Here is a 26,119-nt window from a genome sequence, read left to right on the forward strand (position 1 = left end):
TGGCTAGTCTTGGTACCTTGACTTGTGAATGCCGTCTGTTAAGGGTGAGCTTTGTACTGAGTTGATTCTCTAACGACTCAATCCTTAACATTGCGCTCGCTAACATAGTTTTCTGTGGTCCGTGTCTTTGCACGGCTATACCGCAGTAAACCGCTAGTTACGCAGTAGGACTTCGTCGTCATACAGATACAATTACTCGTAAAGCGAGGAGCAGAACGTCGCTTAGCACCCCAGAGCGGTACAGTGGAAAAGGTTATCGCTCTAACGGGCCACGTTAAACCGTTATTCTACCATAACTTTACACTACAATGCGGAAGACACTATTTAAAGTTTACTATTTGATTGTAACGAATCATGTACATGACGAGTACATTTCAGCTAACTACAAGAAGCAGGGGCAGCGAAAAGCTTCGCTACAGTTTCTATGCAGAAATATCACTTTAAATAAATAGTATACAAACAATACTAAATTATGTAAATTAAAGGCAAGAATCCGTTTTTGCTTTCATTCCATACCCACATACGCTATAACTTACCGCACCACCCAACGCAATTGTAAGTACATTCTTATAAGGTGAAACACATCATTAAGCCCGTATTTTATTACGTAACATATTTACAATGACTACAAAAAACATATGATTGAAGGATAATAATACATTTTCTTAAGTAACTTTGTCATACTGGATAAGTATGAGCAGATAATTTAAGATTGTTTGCAAAATGACAAATATCAAACGACGTTCCATAGCAAACAGGCCACATATCATAACAGAAACATAGCGTCGCCCAATCTTAGGTTGTTGTTGATTATCCATGCGCAAATAGAGAGCAAAGTCGGCCAACTGCAAGCATCATTTGCACAATTTGATACGCGGCAACCATATGTAGCAAAATGGAAGAAAGAAAAGAAGAAATTGTAATATTTTGTGTTTAACGGTAAAGTTTCAACGTGCACTCAGAGAACTGAGTATCAAAAAATTGTATTTTACTCAAAAAATATATTACTAGAAGTAGTAGAACGTCTTGTAATGCCTTTTTATATTCGAAGCACTTCCCACGATCCCATAATTATACATATTTCCAAAATGTATCTCGCCTCGTCTAGTTCTGAAATTACTCTTCACGAACTCGAAACAATTTTCACTTTTCTATGTATTTGTACTTAATAAGTGACTAAAATAGTTTAAAATTATAAATAAATCTATTTTTTACACATTTTTCATTTAATATTCCCAAAATAAATGCGGTAATCTTCGACTTCAACTACTTGGTAGCAGTTGAAATTTTTTGATGTGCAAGACAACCCCACTGATACAGATTTGAAACCCGTAATATCTTCAAAAAGTTGAGGTTTGACAACATTTCACATGAGTTTTTGATCTGTTGAGTTGAAAACTATAATACCGAATTTCAAAAGTACAACCAAAGTGCATAAGATAGTTGAAGTTTGAACATTTCAACTGGAGTTTTTGACCGGTTGAGTTGATGTCGGCAATACCAAATTTCAAAAGGGGCTTTAAACTTGACTAAGCAGCAATCTAGTTAATCACACCAAAGTAGTTCAGTTATAATTATTTAATTTCACTTTGTAACCTTGTACTTATAGGTTAGGTTAGACATAGAAGAACCAATTATCGAAAGTCGAGAAGAGACTTTGCTAAAGTATTTGGTATATAAACCATTGGGTTGCATTTGCAGTAACACAGTAACAGAGACACAATAACCGAGTCTCAAATTATAAAATTTATGAAAGCTTCATGATATTATTTTTGATCATGTTGTCTAGTTGTAGACGACACGCAGCGAGAAGTAGGAAAATTTAATATTGTTTAGCATATCTTCGTAGATGGCTACTTTTCGATGAGCTCTACCCAGTTGCTTTGAAAACGGTTACAATAATGTGACAAAAGTACACGATTTAGTATCGCCGATTGAAGTTGCGCGAGATAGTTGAGATAGCAGACAACTCAAAAGACCGCGAGATTCATATCCAGCGTGAAAAACTGGACTTGTGAAAACCATTGGTGCTGTGGAGGCTGTGTTTGCTTTTGTTTTTTTTTTGAAACTTGAAAAGCGCACTCGCCGGACAGAGAGGTTATCGTTGCCACGGGACCTCCAGAAAAGTGTTTTTCAGACGATTTAAAGAAGTTAGGGCATTGCTGGGTCAAATTTATCGAGCTAAAAGAATACCATGTTGAGAAATGAATCACCATTTTTTCAAAAGTTCCATAGTCCCCTCATATGTTAAATATGTCGCATATGGCGCTTGTAAGTTTACATATTTAAGAGTTACGGATATGATGACATTGAAACGATTGACAACTGTTTTAGAAATAAGCTGAAACATGCTTAGATTGATTTCAGTCACTTCCACACCATTTTATGCCAAGTCTTTAAGGAGTAAGGCGAAGGTGGAAGTCTTCATTCGTATTTCGTATTTCGTTCCATAGACTTTGAGTCGGGTGGTGTATACAAAATGTTAAAACTCCAGTTTTGAACTCACTTTCACTTTCGCATTATTGTTGTATTATTCTAATTATACGGTATATGTATAGTATAAGCTTACCACGGTCTCCAGTTGTACTTCACAACAATGGCTGCTGCACAAGCTGCGAGGAGAAGGCAAATTAGTGCTGCTTTCAGCCACAATAAGATTCGTAACGCTAAAACCTTTCTGCATCACATATGTGCCCCACATAAGTATAGAAATATCTGTAAACATAGTCAACACCTGAATCACACCCACAAAGTTGGGCGAAGAACACTTGTCTTTGGACGTTATAGTGCCATCGGTCTTAAAAATGCCAGCCTTGTGACTGCAAGTCAAAAAATAAAACACAAACAGCTGGACCGTGCACATCACTATTACGTAGCAGACATAAACCAGCACTGCTGGACTGTATATCCCAACCAGCTCACGGCTAAGCTCCGCATTCTGCTTATACAAGCGCTGCAGACGGCTAATGACCGTGCTTAGGCACAGAATCCTATTGCGTTCTGTGGCATTTAGCGGTCGCATTTGCTCCAAATGCTCTTTAACTTCTGCGAGCGCACACTGCAAGAGCGTGTTAATCTGTTGACCATAGTTGGCGACTCTTAAAGCGCATATGTAATAGAGCACCATTAGCATTTGTAATAACACCATACAGCAGCAGTTGAAAATCAGCGAAACGAACAGTCTAGGACGCTGTGTGGCGTGTTCCTTGCGTATCACATATTCTGTCCACACGAAAGGCAGGAATGCGTTCACAACTTTGGCGCACAATAAGATGCAAGTGATCAAATCGAGGCTGTGCAGCCGCGTAACATCCGCGCTGTGCATCCGCAGGTAGCTTGCAAGCTCGAGCAGTGGTCTTTGCATGCGTAGAAGGCGGTTGAGGAAGCGCATTAAACGGCGTTGACGGCAAGAGTTGATGAGCAGTAGAACAATGATGAGTCCTTGTGTCAATACGTACCGCATGTTGCCAACAAACGCGAGCAGTCTGGTTAATGTAAGGAAATGCATGTCTTTAAAGAGTATCTTGAGGACGAAAGGAATCGCTGCAGCGATCAGTAGCAGCAAAACTCTGCTGTACCACTGCAGTGTGCGTGAGCGTCGCAAGCGAAAGTGATGTGGCTGTTGCTCGGTTAAGCGTAGAGCTTGGGTTTGTTGCCGCCGCGAGTACCTAGTTTTCCGCTCGTATTTAAAGGTCGTGATGCCTATGACATTCGAAGCATAGAAAACACCCAACGCGAGATAATAAATGCAACGTGGCTGTAGGACTATAATTTCTTTTCGCAGTTTTTCCGCTTTTTGGTATCCCATTTTTAGCTTCTCCGCTTTCGTGTAACTTTCTTTTGAGCACTGATTTGCAAAGACTGCATCGCTCGCGCGATTTTCAAATTTATATTTATTCTGCCTTCGCGATTTTAGCTTATAAATTTGCGAAATTTGCAGCGTGATTAAGTGCTTTGGGTGCGCATAATTGCCATGGCTGCGTGACACAAGTATCGCAGAGTTCGCACAAAGCTTTATGCCAAAATACCTCCTAGGAAGACAGGTGGCTATGAAAACAGCTACTGTGGAAGCCAAAAAAATATATTATAAAATAAAGTATATCGTACCAAAGCGGACGATGAAGACTTTGGATGATGATCGCTCGGATATCTTAAGTAATTGTGCAGTTTTACTAAAATAAATACTTTCGAGTATCAAAGTTGATTCTTTGCACTTATGTCTGCATAGGTTCTGCACTTTATTTTCTAAGAATGAAGCCAAGTGGTCGGCTGCATGATTTCGTCCGAGCGAGTTATTTACTTATGATTTATTGTACATTCCGTTCACAATTAGGATACTTGCAAGAAAAAATTTACTAGCAAATAAATAAAATATACCTCATGAAGGGTATATTCTCCAAAGCAGTTCAAAAATATGAATAGTCATAATGAGCTAGTTGAGTTCAGAAAGTAGTACTTATTTAGACAGTTTCACAACAACGGAAACCTATAATTTGTAGCTCGACAGTGACCACTTTAGATAATTAGTTTTGGTTTTGCAATTTAATGGAAAAGTGAAAATTTTCTCATCTATTAGCCAACACTGCCAAGAAGAGCACGTGCCAATAATATTTTTAATTTTTTTGCTAAATTTATTTGATTTTAAAGTAGAGTACTTAATGTAGGCAAATGCTAGCAAATCACTTAGTAAGATGATTTTCAAAGGGCGCAATCCGCAAACCAGAGTAACCGCACTTCTGTATAACATTAGGAAACTTAATAAATATAAGGTAGTCAGAGGCTATGAAGACTATTTAATATTATAACTATTATAGCTAATCTACCTTTCACAGGTGCATTTCTTTTAGTAACTATGTGTTCAGTTTGTATGGAAGCTATATGCTATAGTGAGCCGATCTGAACAATTTCTTCCCATATTACATTATTTCTATGAACAATAACTCATAACAAATTTCGTGAAGATATATACTCAAATGTAAAAGTTTTCCATACAAGAAGTTGATTCCGTTTGTTCAATTTGTATGGCAGCTATATGTTATAGTGGTCCGATATCGGCAGTTCCGACAAATGAGCTTCTTGAAGAGAAAATGACGTTTGCAAAATTTCAAAACGATATTTTAAAAACTGAGGGACTAGTTCGTATATTTACAGACGGACATGGCTAAATCGACTCAGCTCAATATACTGATCATTTCTATATATACTTTATGGGGTCTCCGACGCTTCCTTCTGGGTGTTACAAACTTCGTGACAAACTTAATAAACACTGTTCAGGGTATAATTAAGGAATTGATGCTTGAGAAGCGACGAGTAACAGTCAGGGATCTTACTGGCATTGTTGGTATATCGGAGGGAAACCCATTTTGAAAGATCATTTGGGCTCAAGAAAAGTGAAAGCACGATTGGGATCTATGCTTAGACAAGGAAACAGATGTTCAATTGCCCTCATATCATGGCAAAGCTGAGGTCAAAACAGGTCAGAAATTAAGGTTATTTTGACAGTTTTCTTCGATTGTCGAGGTGTGGTACACCAAGGTCCAAGGTCCTTCCAACCGACCAAACTATGAAATGTAAACAAGGAATACTATTTGAGTATTATGTGTGAAGCTATTCGTAAAAAGAGGGAATTGTGATTTATATATAAAAAACGTGTTACATTCGGAGTGATGACAATCCGCAAACCATTGTTGAGACGACGTTACTTTGTCAAAAAGACACTTTTTGGTTTGCTCATTGGTCCATATTTTTTCACAAATGAAGCCGGTAATAATGTTACAGTCCATGGGAAACGCCATATAGCCTTGAGTAGTGACTTTTTCGTCTGAATTGGGTGTATAGATGTGGACGATCTTTGGTTCCAACAAAACGATACTACACGCCATGCAGCTAACAAAGAAACAATTTAATTGAAAGAAACTTTAGGTGAGCTCATTATCTCGCATCACTGACCTGTGGCGTGGCCTCCAAGATTGTGCGATTGAACGTCGCTCGCCTATTTTTTGTGGAACGGTGCAAAGCCGTTTGTCTACGCAGACAAGCCCTGACATACAGCTTCAATTGCTGCAAAAGGTGGTCGAGAATTCGTCCTCTGGACTGGAACTTATTCGAGCCAGCCGCAACGGTCACTTGCCCGAAATCAAGGATAATGTCCTACCTATAACTTTAAATTATACATCGCCAATCGTTACTCTCCAGCGAATAGAACATACTAAACCAGAAGCTCAAACAAACGGACAGCACTTGTAGTGTACCTGCGCTAACATGGTTTCTGACGCATGCCCGATAGTGTTAAGATTCCTTCATGGTGGAAAAATTCATTATTCCGGGTTAAAAAAAGTTGCTTTAACCATTTATTTTGGTTTCCTATAACTTACTATATTTAGTTTTAAAAGTAATGTTAAAAAAAACGCAATTAATAAATTTGTACTGCATCGTATACACAAGAAATTCACATAAAAAAATAAAAAGAAAACAAGTAACAAAGTGCTAAGTTCGGGTATAACCGAACATTTTATCTCACATGACCAATATTTTCGGGAAAAAGTCTGCTATGCGCACTGGGTCTGCATATTTGGCGTCGATATCTAAATTTTTTCTAAATTTTACAGACAGACGGAGAGGCGGACTCATCAAATCATCACCTCATCCTGATGGTTTATATCTTCTTTATATATAAAAAGTAGGTGTCACGTTGTTTGTCCGCGATGGACTCCCAAACTACTGAACCGATTTTAGTAAAATTTAACACACTGTGTCCAGTTCGAACCAACTTAGAAGATAGGATAATAAAAACAATTCATAAATAAAGAATATAGGAAAGCTCTATTAAACGAACGCCCTATTAAGCCCACATCTCCATTAACCATGCACATTGTTGATGTTTATTAAGTACAATCTAATAAGCGGACAACTCTATTAACTGAACAGAAACGCTGGTAACCAGCAAAGCAACCTTAAATTCGTTATTTTTTCAATGCAATTTATTTGTTTGAACATATTCAAAATTAAATCTCAAGTACAATCCCTTGGATTCTTATACCGACAAAAACGTTTCCGCCTTTATTAGTAAATAAAATTTTCACTGCATTGAAGAGTTTAATATATAAATAATAGTATAGAATGTATACCACAGCAACGCGTGGCGGGATCCCCTAGTAAATATATTGGTTGACCGAAAAGAAACCGGTGATTTTTTCGAACATTTTTTTGAGTTTTAGTTTTTTACCATCCCAAGGCGTCGTATATGATCATGTATGGTTGATTGTGGTATATTTAACTTCTCTCCATCTCACGCTCAGTTACATGACGATCCGATTCGATTAAAGCCTTGAGCTGCATTTTTTCCTTTACGGAAATAATAAAGTAAATTGACGTAAATGCTCATTTGTGAGCTCCATATTAAAATTGCCGCCAAACAAACAAATATAAATAAAATTACGCGCGCTTTTTTTCGTAGGCAAGGTAAAAGTGCCAGCTGATATTTGATAAAAGCAAAAATGCAATAACAGAGTCATAAGCCGTTCAAAAAATTGTCAACGCCGTTTGTATGCAAAATCACCGGTTTCTTTTCGGTCAACCTAATAATATTATATTTACATTATATATAACCCAACATCTAACCCGATTAGTTTTCGGTGATATAAACAACGCTTAGGTAAACAAAACTATAATACTCTGTGGTCTGTAGAGTATAAAATCAATGATATTTTCTATCGCCTACTTACCGTACGCGCCAACTGTACATCGCTGCAATGGCGGCACATGGCTTGCAACAACGGCAAACGAGCACTACCTTCCGCCAGCACGACTCGTGTGGCTTGTACACGTGATTGCAGTTGATGTGCTGCACTGACAACCAAAGACATGTCACTGAGCAAGCCAAAGACGTAAACCATAGCCCATATATTCCATCTTATATAACAGAATTCTCCTCGTGACTGTGGTGCTGGTCTAAATGGAAATGCAGCATGTTGACTGCAAGATGTGAAGTAGAGCACGAAAAACTGCACAGTGCATTCGGTCAACACAAAACCGAGAAAGGCCACCAGCTGAGGACCATAGAGGCGAGTCATTGAGCCACTGATTTGAGAATTTGCCTCGTGAGCCGAACGTAGTCGCTTTATTATGTACACCAGCGTGTGAAACTGATATCGACAACGCGTATTGAATGGCCGTGAATGCAACGAATACTTAGCGGCTTGTTGCAAGACTGTCCGTAATAGCGCATTCACCTTCTTGCTTTGCTGCGCCAACATCAAGGTGTTCACAAAGTAAGTGCTGAGGGTTAACTGCAAAGCCAGCTGACAATAGTAGAGGATGAGCAGCGCAACGAGGTATGCGGGACGCTGTAGTACATGCTCTATCCGCACAATGAATATAGTCCATGTGGGTGACAATAGTAACGGTATCAGCTTACAACATAACATGAACGCCGTGTATCTGTCATATTGTGGCCGCGATGGGATGTGTCCTGCATTGCTTCGCAGCTGGCTGGCAATCCGGCTTATGCTTCGCTGCAAACGCAGCATGCGATTGGTGCACGTGATGAGCTCCCGTTGCTTGCGGAATTGACGTATTAGCGTGCCGATGACACATATATGCAAGAATGAAAATCGGCTGAAGCCGACAAAGGACAGCACTGCTGAGCTGCGGAGAAAAACCTGATTGAAGTACATTGTACGCGCCACAAAATGCAAAGAGAACATTACGATCAGCAGAATGAAGAGGCTGTAGTAGCGTAATGGGCGCGAAAAATACACTTGGGAGATTTGCGTATTTAACGGCCGTCGCGATTTTTGCCGAAATTTAAATCGCCGACCACGGTGTAGATGTTGCCGTTCAGTTCGCCTTTTATCTGGCACTGCGCTTTGGTATACATAGGCGGTTATACCCAACCACGTGTTCACGCGGTGGCCACCTTGTAGTATACCATCCACAATGAAGTTTCTGTTGAAGTAGCGTTGAAACGAATCCTGTTGCATACAGATGATATTGCCGTTAACTAGAAGTTATGGTTGCCGTCAGCAATTTCGATTTTAAAATTTTCGATTCGGCTGTTGTTCTTCTACTGGTTGATTGCCATTGTGTTCTCTAGCTTTTAATAACTGTTTCAGCAGAAATCGAAGTCACATTTCAACAATTTCATTGTTGGGGCGCCATGTAATTGTTTGTGTAATTGTGTTAAGTGCCTCGTCCATAATTTATGTGTGCAAATGTCATGTCTCTTTGCTGTTGACCGATTGCGAGCTTTTATTTCTGCATTTTAAAGCTTTCCAATCGATTAACAATAGTTTGCCCCTTTATAGCTCCATTATAGACACTCGTATGGAATGTAAATTCCAATGTTGAGTAAACTATTAATTCAATTAAAAAAATGAAACAAAACTATTCATTACTTTACATATTTGGAACCTGCCCACAGAAACTTTGAAGCTCAATTTTGTTTAAATTGGGGTTGGGTTGAATTGTTATTATGTGTATATTGATGTTATCCGACAAATTAAAGGGTCTTAAATGTTTAAACTTCAATTTACCTTAATATATATGTGTGGTTTAGGGATCGAAAGTTCATATCACATTTGCTCAAGTTTACATCATATATACAATTAGTATTTGTCTCTACCGCAACGAAATAACACCGACCATGCACGATGACCCTAAGGCAACAATAACCTGCGCGAATAATTCTACGATTGTGTACTCGTTTCTATCATATATGGGGTAGTCGAAAAAGTCTTTTCATATTTTGTCAATAGATGCCGTTACAGTCGTATATCTCCAGTGCTACCACTCACATTGTGTCATATACATATAGTGTTGGAAAGGTGGGATTTTATTATATTTAAATTCGTGGAAATTGAAAAAAAGTTACAACTGTTCAAAAATTAGTGAAAATAATGAAGGAATTCGCTATATTTTGAAATTTTTGTCTAAAAAAGGGAAGATTACCACGCAAGCCACCAATGAAATTTATGAGTTCGTGAAGCACAACAATGGTTCGCTCGTTTCCGTTCTGGAAATTTCGAAATTTCGATTTACATTGATAAAAAGTTTCTGATGGAATAATGTCTTTAGCGGAAAAATGGCAAAAAGTAGTCGATCAAAATGGTACATATTTGTTTATTTATTTATTAGTATAAATATAAAAAATAAGTTAAAGTTTGAATAGAAATACGAAAAGACTTTTTCGACTACCCAATATTAAAAGAACTACTAATTGGAATACGAAACTTGCCTTTAATATTTCGAGAGTCTAAAACCAACAAAAAAATTTTCATAAATATTCTCCATTAACTTTTACGCACTTTCGCGTGCGTTTTATCTAATTGCCAATGCACTTTTGCCTCTCTGATTGAGATATCTTGAAAACATGCGATCTTGACGCATCTACCGCCTCTTTGGATGTCAAAACCGTTGATCTTAGTTTATTTTTTTGTGAGCGGGAGTAAAAATAAATAATTCGGTGTCAAGTCAGGACTATACGGAGGAAGACTCTTCAAATTGATATTTTGAGTGTTCAAAAAAGCAATTGTTTCAATCGATGTTTGAGAGCTCACATTATCATGGTGAAGAGTGATCTATCTTCAGCGGTTGGTTTTCCTAATTCCTTGAAAGGCAACTGGCAAACAGATGATTGTGTATGACTCAGTCTTTATTGTTCTGAAAAGAAACAGGCAACCATTTGCTTGGAAGTGTTTCGTGCGAGAAAAACTTTTGTTGGATTCGAATCATTTTGAAACACCCATATAGTCAACCTATCAGAATTTCAGAGAAGAATTTTTCGAAGCACCGATATCGTATTTTTATACTCTTGCAACCAATTGCTATAGAGTATTATAGTTTTGTTCACCTAACGGTTGTACGTATCACCTAAAACTAATCGTGATAGATCCTATATGTATATTATGTATATATAAATGATCAGAATGACGAGAAAAGTTGAAATCCGGTTGACTGTCTGTCTGTCGGGCCTACAAAATAAATGAATAAATGAAAGTATACATAGAACTGCCACTTCATATAGGGGATTCGAGTAACTAGGGGCACCTGTGTCCAAAAATTTTGAAAAGGTGGGCGTGGCCCCGTCCTCCAGTAAGTTTATTGTACATATATCCTAAATCACTATAGCTTCAACAACCAAATTTACCTGGCTTATACTATAAGAACTCGTATCGGCAGTGTGAATGAAATCAAATTAACTGTTGGAAACTAGTAAAAGTGTGTAAATCAATAACTAAATACGCCAGAGTCAATTAATTTTATAGCCGCAATGTTATGCTAGATTCGGCGTGAAAATTGGACGATGGGCGTAACACCGCCCACTTTGGTTAAACTCCATATCTCGACACCCAACTTACTATATTCGGCTACATTTAGAACGTGACATTCTTCTCATATTCCCATATTTCAAAACGAACATGGGCGAAATCGGACTACAACCACGCTTGCTTCCCATGTAACACAATTTTAAATTCCATTTGAAACTTTCACTTTCTAGTTTTTAAATCAAGAAGTCAAAGATATAACAGTATAAAACTTTGCACGAATAATGCAGAGTAAGTACCTTATGACCAAAAATTTTTCAAATCCAACCAAAACTGTTCAAGCCCAAAATATCGGAAATCTATTCTTGACTTTTGACCAAAAATATCTGTTAATTTATGGGATATATAGTTCAATTGAAATTCAGAGAGAATCCTTTTCTGGCATTAGTATCTTTGTATATAAAAAACGGGTTGAATCGGGTCAATACTTCACTTAGCCCCTAATGTAGAGATTTTCGAATATCCGGCTGACTTTACTCCATGTGTTTGGTTGTTGTATGTAAGGTAACTCAATGAAACTCAGGGAATATTTTTTAGTATGTAGCAATGATAATAGACCACAACCACAACATATATATTATTTTCGTTTTTCTAACAAATCTTATGTGTTTCTTTGATTGCGATACTCTGGTTGACATTTGACACCTTAAGGTATTTCCCTGGCTTTCATTCTTGCAAGCTGCAGGAGATTTTATACGGTTGCACCGGAACTTCCTTACTTGTTTTTTTGTTTTACAATATCTAAGTGAAATACAATAACAAAATTTAGATATTTTAAGCTGTTTTCTTTTTGAAATAAATGTCATTCAACTATTGAACTTTGGATATATGTATATTACAACAGATTGATTTCCAGGGAGCCAAAAAACTGTAAAATCGCATGTGCGAGAAATGTTTTATGGAACATTCTGAACAATTTTTCCCAAGAGACTGTGAGTCTAAAACCAATTTCGGGCAAACAATTTTTAACTTGAAGTTTGGTAGGGTTTATGTAAATTTGTTCCCCAGTTTTTTAGGTATCCAAATTCAATTTAATACGTAGGTGCATTTTAATCTGTTGATTGTTTGTTGGAATCGGTCGGATCGGACAACTATATCACATATCTCCCATACAACCGGTCATCCAGATTTTGTAATCTTGGCCTTAAAAATCGCGGGCTCGAAACAGGTTTCGAGTTTTTCAGAATGATCCGTAGAACAATTTACCCATAAATATACCATTTTATAGAAAAAAATCGATCCGCTCTAAAATACTATATATTTAGTTGTATACAAGTACATAAAGATAAAATACGAACTAAACATTTTTGTGAATAGAAATATATAGATTTTTATAGATGGCTATAAAAAGCAACTGCAATTTATAATTGTTTTGTGTTATTTACGATTCCATCACTGAAACCATTGCATTCGTAGACATAAAAAATAAAACATAGCACACTTGCAAATTGCCAATTCTTGACTGTATACATATATATGTACGGAAAATCATGCTTATGCCACATATAATATGAACAGCAACAAATAATTGGAACTTTACGCCGAATGCAAATAAATAAAATGAGTGAAATTCAACCCATCCGAAACAAAGTGGCAGGTGACGGCAATTTCAGCAACAACTAGCTGCAACACAAGGCAATTTACTGCAATTGTTGACTTTATGTTATCAAATGAATCTGCAGGCATTCCTTGTCAACATCTGTACATAGACGTAGGAGCATGTGCTGTGACAAATATTTCGCATTTACAGTTAGATGAGAATCTGTGTTCCATTTGAAGGATTTGGGTCAGTCGCACATGAACTTACAAGTGCAGGCGCACAATGGTGTGTGTGTGAAACAAAGCGTGGAGATTTCACACACTCGGACATTATTTGTGGAAAATCTCATTTATGTTTATTTACGGAGGGAGAGTGTGAAAAATGCAAAGTATGGCTATGTATAACTGTGCACATGAAGGCAAGCATTGTTGCAAATGCAGTGCTAAATTAATGTGGTTGCTCATACGACCCGGCACACTTAGCTGACACGTGCAACTGGGATTGTGTGTCTTTGGTGACGATTTTGCTTTGCTAATATGCGCTTCTTAGTTTTTAATAAAAGCGCATTAAATATTTACGACAATAGAGTAGAAATGTGTTGTGCTGTTACGCTTTAGAATTTATAATTGTATCTTATTTAAGACATCTACTTAGCTTTGAAACTTTGAAATGTATTTCGTGATCCATATTTTTTTTTTAATTTCAGGAACGCTACAAATCGGATATAAATTTAGCAATACAACTGTTGCAGTGCAAGCCAGATAGTTTCATGCCACAAAAAGTATCATCGGTAAGTAATATCATTTCACAGCGAGATATAACGTTAACTTCGTTTGCACCGCAGCTGAAATACTCTTCACAGGTGTATGCTAAAATGATCCGATCTGTACAATATTTTCGGAAATCTGTGCAAAATTTCATGAAGATAGCATAACAAATTCAAGAGTTTTCAAACAAGGACTACAGTTTGATCGGTTAATTATATGTCAGCCATATGCTATAGTAGCTCGTTCTCAACAAATTCTTCAGGGATACTAACGATTCCTTGGGTAATACTTTCTGCACAATTTTTTGAAGATACCACGCCAAATTAAAAAGTTTTCCTTATAGTATGGTAGTTATATGCAATTGTAGTTCGCTGTCGGTTCCGACAAGTGAGCAACTTCTTGGTTAGAAAAGAACAAAATTTCAGACCAGTATCTTAAAAACTGAGAAACTAGTTAGCGTATATCTTTTTCTTCTTTATTGGCGTAGCCACCGATTACGCGGTTCTAGCCGGTAGCTGTACACTCTTATAGAAGATTGTACATAGAGAAGCTCTGCAGCTCGAATTATTTTCTCCAGCAGTAAATTGAAGAAGTCACACGACGGGTAGTTGCCTTATCTGAAACATCGTTTGGTTTCGAACGGCTCGGAGAGATCCTTCCCGATCCTGTCGGAGCTTTTCGCGTATATACATTATAAGTATCGTGGCAAATTTAATATAACTTTTTCGAATATAATCACGCTCGCTTTGAAAAGTAGAGTACATGTGTTGCAAGCATGTGTGTAGGCATTAAGTTCAACATCGATATAACAGTAACATTCGCTTTTGAGTATACAATATTACGACGGCGATGACAAAAGGGACATAAACTTTATCAAATAGCTTAGTGAAATACAGAATATCTGAATCTATGTTTCAAACAATTTTAATGCTATCTAGATTATTTATTGAGCACAGGACTTCATATAATCGCACAAAAAATAGACCAGCGTCTTTAAATCGAACGATCTTGGAGGCTACATCCCCCCGAAGCAAAACAAAGCTCACCAAACGTATCGTCAATGCATTGCTTATTTCGTTGGCTATGTACATATGTAGTCCTTATTTCGTTTGCCATGGTCGTCATCAAAAGGGGGTCTCTCATGCGAGGCTTGTTGCTTCCTTTCATTGGGGGTGTTTTTTTACGTGGCGGTTCCCAAACCCAGCGCACAACCCTATGTAGGGGATATTTCGCCTTCTCACTTTAGCTCGCCTTCAAACGGATGTTCTTAGGCTACCCAGAGGATACTTGGTCAAAGACCGGAAGTCGTGAGCTGCTTGAGTCATATGTAAAAGAATCGTTTCTGGCCACTTCCAAGTGAATGGCGATCAGAGAACTGTCCTCACTTGCGTGAAAATCTACACATGACTCCACCCTTTAAAAGAAGAAACGACTGGCGCGCTGTTGTTAACTCGGCTATAATCGCGTAACCGGTGTCTACGTCAATTAAGAAGAAGAAGAAGAAGATGTACATATGTACGCAGCGCTATATTGTTTGAACCGAAGGTCATCCACATCAACAATCGCCATATTGTAAGCCCGCAAATCAAGATTCCACCGCACAATCTTCCTCAAAGTGAAGGAGCATAGCTTGTTCCGTGAGAAGGCAGATGGACGCGTTCGGAGCAAGTGAATAGCAAACCGAACTGAGTAAAAAAGGATTACCTCAATGAAAACATCGCGAAAACTAGATTTACTTCATAAAATATTTTTGTAAATGTCATGCCTGAGGCAAGGTCTACCTTTGATAATAATAACTTCTTTTTACAAGCTATATTTATAAAATCGCATCTTTTTTCCACTTCCTCACTTTGATCTTGCAGTTACCGATTGATATACAATCGAAAGTATCAGCCTACATGCGCCTGGAGACTAATTCACACTCTGATTCGGAAGGTAGCACTAGCGGCGTCGGCACCGCCACGACAGCTTCCTATAAAGTGCTTCCAGCATCAGATTCACCGCCACCAACCGCGTGCCCCTTTCCGCCAACTGCAATGGTATACTCAATGCGGGGGCTCGGTAAGTGTTAGTAGACCTTGATTTTAGTTTCTTCTTTGTTTTTTGTTTTTATTGTATTACGATATTTGTTTACTTTAATTAATTTATTTTTCTTTTCCCGCTAATTTAGCATTTTATCGCTTTTTTGGGATATTTAAAAGCAAAGTAATTATTTTTAATGGAATTTCATTTTACTTTTTTTGCGATATAAGAGCATTTTACATAAGTGTTTTGAAATTACCAAAAAGACTGTTATGCTATTCAATGTCTACAATTTATTTTAGTAAATTTTCTAACTAAATAGCTTTCCTAAAACTACAAAAGTGTATTATACAAGGTGTGTTCCAAAGTAAACATGACTTAAAAAAACAGAACAAATGGTTTTTTCGGCAAAATCAATTTATTTTATTCAAAATAGTCTCCTTCTGCTTCAATACAGCTTTTTGCACTGTCCAAAAGCATGTCGAACGAGTGTTTTAGCTCGTTGGCCGGTATGGCCGCCAGTATGCCAGTTCAAGCCTTTTGAATGGCCTCGACGTCTGCATAACGCTTTGCTTTCAAGGTCAAATGCAGTTTTCCGAAAAGGAAGAAGTCGCACGGTGCCATATCAGGTGAATGCGAGGAGGAATGGTTAAAATGTGATTTTTGGTAAAATATTTTTTTTTTTGCCCACATGTTGATCGTCTTTTATGTCCTCACGACCACTTTGAAAACGTTGAAACCATTCGTGCGCTCTGCTACGCAATCATCGCCTTTAACTTGTGTCATCAATTGAAACGTTTTGGTAGAAGTTTTATTAATTTTAAAACAAAATTTAATGTTGGCCTTTGTTCGAAGCTCATTTTTTCACCGATAACACAAACATACTGACACTTAAAACGCAATAACTTCACTTCCAATGGATGAAATGTCATGATCTCACTGGACAATCGATAAAGATAGCAGATTCTAACGCTCCAGTCGATATAGAGATGGTGCCACCAGGGGCGCTAGATTCAAAAAGTCCTCTTTTCTTTGGAACACCCTTATAGTACACACATATTGAACTTCATGAGTGAAATATTGATCTGAAAAAAATAACATTTTTTTTGCTAAATCTACTAAACTATTAAATAGTTCTTTCACGCATAATGATATGAAATAATACCTTAATAGAAAGTATGAATGATTATTGGTCTTTATTATTATTAGTGCCAGCAATTTATTCCATTTGTGATTAATGGACATTCATTTCGAAATACGATTTTGTTGTGTTCTCTACCTTATTACCGATTGTTATACAATTGATTGTGTTGAATGGTATGTTAACTGATGCTTTTTTATTTCTTTGTTTTAACTTTTTTTGCAAGCAAAACATGAACTAAAAATAATATGATTTGCAGGCTATTAGCTGTTGGAGCTTTTACGCATTTTAATTTACTTTTTATTTAATTTTAATTAATTTTTTATTTAACCATTCATAATTTTCAATTAACGCATAATACAAAATAAAAATAAATTAATTTATAATTTGTTGTGCTAGTTTTTTTTGTGCATACACTCTAACGGGAAAAAGTGCTTAACTATCATATTATATTTTTTCAGTTCTTTTTTCATTTTCGATAACCTATTTAATATCAATTATGTGAACTAATTAACTTACTTTATACACTTAATAACATAAATTCCCTTTTCTGCCCGTCCACTTCCCCAATTAGACGCTAAACGTACTTCAACGGATTCCAATATGAATCTCAGCAATAACAACAATAGTAATAACAATGGCAATAATGACAACAACAATATCAAGGAGCCACTTCTGAATAACAACATAACAACCACCAATAATAATAGCTGTGAGCCCCACACCGAACTTAATGCTGATGTTATTACGAACAACAACACCAGCAACAGCAACCCCATAGCAAATTCATCGACCCACAGCAATGATAATTCCAACGATCCCGATATGATTTCACCCATTATTATGGCCAAGTTCCTCGAGGACGAACTGAAGGCGAGTGAAGTGAAACATTGCGATACTTGTCAATGTTCCAAACAGGATCTCACGGTATTGGCAGACGTCTCGCGATCCTATACAGTTTCCACGCAAACTCCTTTCCAACTGCAGCTCGCCGGCGGTAATCTTAACGAACCGCTCACACAATTGTGCCTACGTTGTCATAGCAATTTGAACTCACCATCACGCACCAATAGTCCCTATCTGATGAAATTGGTGAAATCCAGTGATTCGGTGATTTCGGAAACGAAAAGTTCTGTATCGGATCTCAACGATATGGATAAATTGTTTACACCAGCCAAAAAGGACGATTTGATGGTGAATCCCATATTGGGACATCATCGTTTGTGTGATCGTACGGCTGGCAGTGGTGCTTTGCAACATCAAAACAACATTGCAGCAGCAAAGTTGAGCACTACGCTACTTTTTCCAACCACACATTTGGGTACTTATGGGAATGAAAAGTATATGTTGGAGACGAGTAATAGCCTTGCAGCTGGTATGCAAGTGAAAAGTGCTTTTCAGCGACGCTTTCTGGAGGGTGGCGGCACTGCTCTGGAGTTACTCAATGCCGCTATTGGCAGTGCCAGTGGTAATGTCACAATACAAAATGTTGCCAAGAAGGTGACGGAACAGGTAACACCAAAATCGGTGGGCAACGATGAGTTGGATGACGAGGCGAAACCTTTGCTCAGTGCAAGTTCACAATCTAATTTACTGGATTATGGTAGATTAAAAACAAGTGTCGGTATAGAGTTAGCTGAGTCTGCGATGGAGCAGCAAATGAAATCACCAGCGAGTGTATGTAGTGCCTCCGATCCTAAGGAAAATCTCTTGAAGTCTGCAATTACCGGCAGCGTGAATAGTCTGTGGAGCAGAACTAGTAGTTGTGAGGGCGCAAAGATGTTCGAAACCTTTAATAGGAATTTAATTAAAACCATCAAGGTAAGTAGAAGAAAAACATTGTTGACGGAATACAGTGGCTTAGAAGTCAATAGCACAATAAAATAATAGGTGAGATAGGGAACCAAGATTGGTGAGATAAGGAATTGTACAAGATAGTTGAAGACCATGTTCTCACAATATTATATTGTACTAGATTAGTTTGGTAGGCTAATGAGCCACACATAGACCAGTTTTGGTGCTTTTCGTGACCAGATGTAGTTCCATTACTACATCCATGAGAAGTACCTATACTTTAGGATGACTTCACTTGACCTCAATTTTAATATACTCTGTGGCGTCACTAACGATATCTCTTCCAGTGTCTCATATCGAGTGGCGCCACAAAACCTTAAAGCGTAGCCTTGTCAATGTGGGACAAATGCACAATGCTTCTTTGTTTCCGTGGTGCCTTGCTCTTGACATTACTTGCAGTCTTCTCGATCTATTATCCCTATGGCACCAGTAAGTATTCCAATCATATCCAACATATGATAGAGTTATGCACCCAGGTAGAGCCTTCCATCGCGTTTAATATTTTTCCTTCCATCCTCCTGTCCAGATCGTCATATAGACGATATATGAGTTTTGTATCACGTTTCTGGTGACAATCATACACTACTTTTGGCAACTTCGTCCACTATCTTATTGCCTTCGATGTTTTTGTGGCCAAACAAAGTCTTCCTTCTGTCTTCTTCTTCTTCTTTATTGGCGTAGACACCGCTTACGTGGTTATAACCGAGTTTCCAGCGAGCCACTCATTTTTCCTTTTCGCTGTTTGGTGCCAAGTGTAGCCAGGTCCTTCTCCATTTGGTTTTTCCAACGGAGTGCAAAACTGCAGTGCATTAGTTTGATGACAGAAAATATTTCGTCTTGTCTTTGTTCACCACCAGACACATTTTCACCGCTTCCTTATTCAGTCTGGAGAAAGCAGAACTAACGGCGCGGTTGTTTCCTTTTTATTGGGGGAGTTGTTTTACATGACGGGTCCCAAACCCCAGCTTCTTTGGAAACGCAGAGGATACTTGGTCTAAGAGTAGAAGTCGGGAGCTGCTTCAGAAATATATTATAGAATCTTTCTGACCACTCCCAAGTGGGTGGCGCTCAGAGAACTTTCCTCACTTACGTGTACTTCTAAACATGACTCCATTCACTATCTTCCTTCTTTTATTTTTTTATTCAGGCTTTAAAGGTATATTGGTTCTATAATAATATGAAGAAACTGGTATATTCTCTGTCTATTTGTGGAGTACGCCTCAAAAGAACTGCTTCGGCTTGGCGGCCGAAAATGGATCTGGGCTTTTAGGCAGATCAGCCTTACCAACCCCTGTTTTCGAAATAGTTCTTTACCTGTCTTGCATCATCCGGCCGATCGTTGTCATGCACGAAAATTATTTCCTCGTGTCTAGGCACGAATTCTGAAGGTTTTTCGGCAATCGCTCTTTTCAATTTGATACAAAGCTTTGCCCATTAATGATTTGAATCAGTTTAGGAAGCTCATAATGCAATACTGAGAATTACCTTGATGTGGATATTCGGCTTTGCTGTTGATTTGGTTCATTGGCCAGTTTCATATAAAATGTTTTGTGTTTAGGCTCGTAATGGATCCATTTTTCATCAACAACCGATGAAAAAATGACTTCATTCTGTTGCATTCAAATAGTATTTCTGACCTCATCAAATTTTTCTGCTTTCGAATGTATCTACCTATCTATCTACTACTTTAAACGTTTTTGAAATGGCGGCTTTGGTGGCACCGAAATATTTTGAGAGCTCTTCTTTAGTTTGGCAACAATCTTCATTAAGTAATGCTTCCAGTTCCTCATCTTCAAACTTTTTTGGACGTCTAGAACCTTCTATTGTAATATTTTTAAATCGTGATCAGGCTTGCGAAAATATGAAATAGAAAGAAATTATCTTAAAGAATATGTTTTGTTTTTATAAGGACGGGGTTAGGTGAATTGGTTAATGTGAGAGATGTTTGTTATATGACACTTGAAACCACTTAAGCACTGTAAAGCCATGGTCATAAATTATGTGTTAATATTTCAAACTTTCATTTAATTTTCCTCACTTACAGGCTGAAAACCCCAAACACCGTGGACCACGTCTCTGCGCTATGCGCATACAACAGAATGGACAAAGCAATATACTGCTAGATAACATAGAGTCTATGGAAGCAGTTACGCCCATTATTTATAAACGGCGTGAGCGTCTTTTGGACGAGGAACTAGATGACACTAAAGACATCATTACTTCCAACACAACAAATATTTCGAGCGCAGAAATAGCAGCAGCGCACAGAGCAGAAGATGTAGCCGTCGGTTATACCACGGATGCAGAAAACGAAAAGTTGGCAGATGTCATTATCATACAAGCGGATCCATTGGAAAAGAATACTAGTACGCAGGCGCAACGTAACGAAACCGAGCTGCAATGTGGGGTGACTGAAAATGAAGTGGATCCAAACAGTTGTGTGGTAACAAGTAATAGCCCATATGAACGGTTAGGTGGCGGAGGCGAAGGTAGAGAAATGTTTACAGCTGATGATGATGCAACTGGTGCAACAGCTACACTTATAGACCTAACGGAAGCACCCATTACTGCAAGCGATTTAACAGCAGCACCAGCGGATCAATCGCATACGGCGCCTGAGGAGACTGCTCGCGTGCAGGAGAAGCGGAACTCGCTGACTTCAAAGTCAAATGTAACGCCGACGATCAGCGCATTGGATATGGCGCTTGCGCAGACTGCATTGGAAGCCACGGGAGCCACTCAAATGCGCATCGAACCAGTGAGAACTGTGAGCAGTGTTCAGCAAATGCATAAACCAAAGCATACAAGCATCTATCATTCATTGCAAAATGAGTCCAGCTCCAAAACCTCACACAATTCCAAGTCCTGCACACAGTCGAGCTCGATAAGTGATGCTATTGACATACAAGAGAGCATTATTTTACGGCGCCAACAGCTCAATCGTGTTGCCGAATGGGTGCAAAGTAATACGCAACAACTGGAGCAGCAACAACAGCAACAGCAGCAGCAGCAACAACAACGTATACAGCAGCAACAACAAGCACTAAACTCGCTGAACAATTGCGACTCCTCGGGTGGTACAGATCGACAATCATCATTTTCAACACTAGATCCACTGGATTCGGTCTCCATGGAGAAACTATCAATGGATTCGGGGTATAAAACTACGCCACAACCGCACACAAACGGCTTTCATCAGCCGTTAGATGACGCGAATAAGTCGACCGAAGACTCACTCTCACCGAAAACCGATACAAACTCTAGTCTTAACAACAACAACTACAAAAATAGCGCACTTCTCAATCACTACTCAGCGGACTGCAGCAATCAACAGGTGACCATGCATGTCTATCCCACAAACACATATTTTCGACGCACCACACGTTCCGGCTTGCCTGTGGCTTATACCACACCCGATCCGAATGCGTCCAACACGGAGACGTTCTTAAACAACTACAATAATAATAATAACAATAGCGCTTGCAGCACAACACCAACGCTACCCGATCAGCCCACTTGTGATATACTCAACTACAAATACTATCCCAGTGATACGGATAAGACACGCGCCATAAGCGCCGAACTCCATACCACCACCAAGCACGTGGACATTGCACAAATGGAGTACAATGTAAAGCAATTTCTGCTCAAGCAGAACGAATGGTCGATGCGCACCGGCACCACACGTGGCGGCGGTCGAGCCGGCATCAACACGTCGGCATCCAACTTGAGCAGCGCCAACTCGCAGGTGACGCTCAGCAGCCAACGTACGCAGACCACAGCGAAGACATTGCGGCACTTGAAGTTGTTTAGTGGTGTCGGTGTGGGACCAGGCTTGGGTGCGCGAGTGCAGCCACCTTTGTTAAAGGATGCGTCTGCTGTGACGGCCGCGGCGGCGGCGGGGTCGTTGAGCAACCGGGAGGAACGAGAGCTTAAAGTGAAGGCGGCGGCGTCGTCGAATGGCGTCGAAGGTGCGAAAGTAACAGCAGCGGTTGCAGCGAACGCCTTGCCACACAGGACTGAAACGAATTTATAAGGAAATTTAGGGTTTAAACTATTGTAATTGCAGCTTAAGCTTATATAAAATATGCACACATACTACAAAACAAACCAAAGTACATACGCAAATTTACACTAATATCTATATGTAATTAACTAGTTTTGTATTAACGCTGGATAAGTGCGAGGCTGAGGCATACGAGCAGGCGCATGAGCTTGCCAACGGAAGAAAGGAAGCGCTAAAATAATTAAGCTTAACTCCATAAACTCATCTAAATGAAATTTAATAATACCAAACAAGTAACGTACATATATATAAAGTCTGTATAGAAAGAAGTCTTACTTTAATGCCCACATGCATAAGGAATTACTATAGAATGATAAGGCAGAAAGTAGCGTCTATGTACATACACCATATGTGGGTAGCGCGTACAAGTATATTAAGTATAAAAAGCGCTTTGAATACTTAAGGGTATGCATTTGTATATTTGTGTATGGGACTTTCTATATTCAAGCCATTCAGGATTTTGGTGAATCTATTTATTGTTGAAGGCGATATTATGCGCTTAGGTGACATGAAGTATGATCAACTAATCAGCAATCCTTTAACTCTTCCATACCTTTTCTGCTTTCTAAGCAGCATTCTCTTAAATTTTCACGATAAATATATATCAACAATTCGAATCATAAGTCATTTAATTTTAAAATTTTTTCATTGATTTTTGAGACTATTAGGTGAATTGTGAGCGGCACTCACTCTGCATATAACTGCCACATCCTCAAATATTCATTACAGATTCGTTCAAAATGTCCTTTAATAATTCAAAGTGTCAATGAACTCATTTAAAGATCATCCAAAATCATTTGGGGAATTTTTTGATGTTTTCGGCCTCAAAATTCACCAGCGTCGTCTTCGCTGCTAACATATCTCGTAAGGGAATTAGAAAGCACTTACGATTGTCTGCTTCACTAGACGTAGAGCTATTTCTTGGTATCAGCAGCATCTATATATATTTTTTTTTTTTTCAAAAAGTAATACTTCGTTAACACGCAAAGTTGCTTTTAGTCCGAATGGATAAAAACACTCCAGGTTGAGAAGGAGCTGGTTGCACTTGGAATCTCCAATTGACGCCAAACAGCGAAGAAGAAGAACGACTGGCGCGCTGTTATAAACTCGGCTATAACCGCGCAAGCGGTGTCTACGCCAATAAAGAAGAAAACTTGCATCACTCACTAAACTCCCTAATCAGAGTTTTCGAGGCAAAATGTTTCCATACTTGATAACTGAAGAAAATCAGCCCTCATTTCTGCTTACTGTTTTGAAAGTTTCAATTATTTACTTTCCCTGTTGAATCTTTGAATTTTTCGAACACTGACTAATTGATTAAGCAGGGGTGAGGTGGATGTCTGACAATGCACTTATGCCTTTATCGGGCCCATTGTGAAACCACCGGCACTAAAATCCCTTCAATCTATTATGTCCTTTCTAAACTACCCTTCGCTCTTGATGGAGTTCATCAATACCAAGAGTTTTATATGTGCAAATTCTGAGGTTAGGTAGGTTAGCTAGCTGATCAAAGATCGTGGACTACTATATGTAGTCCATTGAGCCATAAAAAAGAAGAACTCCTGTGTTCGAACTTATAAAGTAGCAAAACGCTTAGTAGCCAAAACAAATTTGCATTGGCGTTTAATTTCTATTCCCACCAGCTTGGTAGGATGTCTGAATGTATACGCTCCAAAGTGTTTAAGTCTTGACCTTCCGAACAGGGGATAGTCAAGAAGGAAGTGTTGAGTTGTTTCCACCTCTTCTTCTTCCATACAACTACTGCAGATGGCGTCTGGTAGGATTCCCAGCCTTTCTATGTGGACGCCAATACAGCAATGGCCTGTTGAAAGCCCCAAAACTAGGGAGAGGCTAGCCTTACTGAGGGCAAAGAGATCACTAGATCTCTTTCGATCGATTTTGGTCCAAAAGGCTTTTGCGACAGCGCATGTATCGATGGGAGCCCAACGCTTGCCAAGCTTCCGCGAAGCCAAGCTATCTAGTAATAAAACACAACAGAATACGAGAGCAGTAAATCTACTGCCACTTTAATAGCTGCAACCTCGACCTGGAGGACATTGCAACAGTCAGCGAGTCTGAAGCTGGAGTTAATAAAGCTCCTGACTGTAAAATTCCGAGACTTCGTCAAGAAACCATCGGCCGATAGTGCGATTATTTTCCTATACAAAGTCTTTGCATATAGGAATATATTGAATATAGTCTCTTAATCTTCTACCTCTTGACCGTTTCTATAATAGTCTTTGTATGGTGAGATCTGTTAGTACTCCTACTAGAGTTTTTATGTCATTACATTAAAATTTTAAGAGTCGGCATGTGTGGTTCATATTCTATTCATGCCACGATTGCCTGCTTGTTGAGCAAGTTAGATATTGACTTCACCGAGACTCAGCTATATCCATAACATGTTTGTCGATAAAATATCTACAAGTAGCCGGAGGCATATAAATTCCCTCTTTTTAGGAGTCCAATTGTAGGGTGCTGCCTGCTCTGGCTAGTTCATCTGCTTCACAGTTACCAGTAACATCACTATGTTCCAGAACCCATTACAGGTTGGGATGTTAGACCCACTAAGAGATCAAGGCACATATTTAATAAAACCCTAAGAGGTTTTAGTGATTTCAAAGCCATTTGGCTGTCTATATAAGTAATTAAATAAATTAAATTTTAGTTAGTCAAAAAGCTGACAAAAAACCTGATTTGAGAATGGAAAGACCCATATCATATATACGACCCATTAATAAATAATTAAACTCCACGCGCTTAAAATACATATGTATATACGTTTAAATATGAATGTGTATACGTAATTGATAGCTTCCGTCTTTTACCCAGCCCTGCCCAATAAGCCCTGCCCTTCCGTAAGCGTTAGGAAGCGCAGAAAATGTTAAAATTCCATTTAATATTTATGAATGTAATCGACTAAAAAATAAATACTACATATAATTAATACAATTAAGCCTAAATACATATACACAAACCGATATATGTAGATGTAAAACGTAAAAAGGCAAATATTATAAATATAGCTATGAAAGTAACAAGAACAAAAATACAGCTAAATCGTCCAAAGAAAACTAAGATAACTTTAAATATATACATACATATATACTTAAATAAACTAAAAGTCATCTACATACATCAATATATACATACATACATATGCTTTTGCAAAATGCTTAAAAACGCTTTCAGCCTTATCAAAACATCAAAGTTTTTTTATGGTTTTCGGTTTTTCGAAAAGATTTTGCCTTATTGTTTTGAGCACTTTTGAGTCACAAATACAGAGTAACTAAACTTAATCTTATACAACTTTTCATGAAAGTTAAATTATGAGTGCTTATTTCAGTTTAACTAATATTGTATTGTATATGACATTGGCTAGAAGGGTATAAAATAGCTAATTAT

General features: G+C 38.3%; 2 protein-coding genes across 2 annotated transcripts in view; one reads left to right on the top strand and one right to left on the bottom strand.

Annotated features, from left to right (window-relative positions):
• The window catches only part of LOC126761962 (tight junction-associated protein 1), a 132,557-nt gene extending 116,854 nt beyond the window's left edge, over positions 1-15,703 (top strand). Inside the window, exons 3-4 of the mRNA XM_050478403.1 lie at positions 13,571-13,654; positions 15,494-15,703. Of these exons, the coding sequence (XP_050334360.1) occupies positions 13,571-13,654; positions 15,494-15,703 (294 nt within the window). The remainder of the gene's footprint in view (positions 1-13,570; positions 13,655-15,493) is intronic.
• Positions 569-9,048, bottom strand: LOC126761951 (putative gustatory receptor 77a). The gene is made up of 2 exons (XM_050478391.1): positions 7,725-9,048; positions 569-845 (listed from the first exon to the last, which is right to left on the bottom strand). The coding sequence occupies exons 1-2, from the start codon at positions 8,979-8,981 to the stop codon at positions 666-668; spliced, it is 1,437 nt and encodes a 478-aa protein (XP_050334348.1). The 5' UTR covers positions 8,982-9,048; the 3' UTR covers positions 569-665.
• Positions 15,704-26,119: the final 10,416 nt, after the last annotated feature.

Source organism: Bactrocera neohumeralis, chromosome 6, assembly GCF_024586455.1.
Source record: "Bactrocera neohumeralis isolate Rockhampton chromosome 6, APGP_CSIRO_Bneo_wtdbg2-racon-allhic-juicebox.fasta_v2, whole genome shotgun sequence".
NCBI classification, from domain to species: domain Eukaryota; kingdom Metazoa; phylum Arthropoda; class Insecta; order Diptera; family Tephritidae; genus Bactrocera; species Bactrocera neohumeralis.

Excerpts from the sequence above, each read along its gene's own strand:
- LOC126761951 (XM_050478391.1), bottom strand. The coding sequence starts at position 8,981 with ATGCAACAGGATTCGTTTCAACGCTACTTCAACAGAAACTTCATTGTG. Across the intron at positions 846-7,724 it reads ATGTACAGTTGGCGCGTACG|TTGGCCGACTTTGCTCTCTA; the intron begins GTAAGTAGGCGA and ends TGATGCTTGCAG.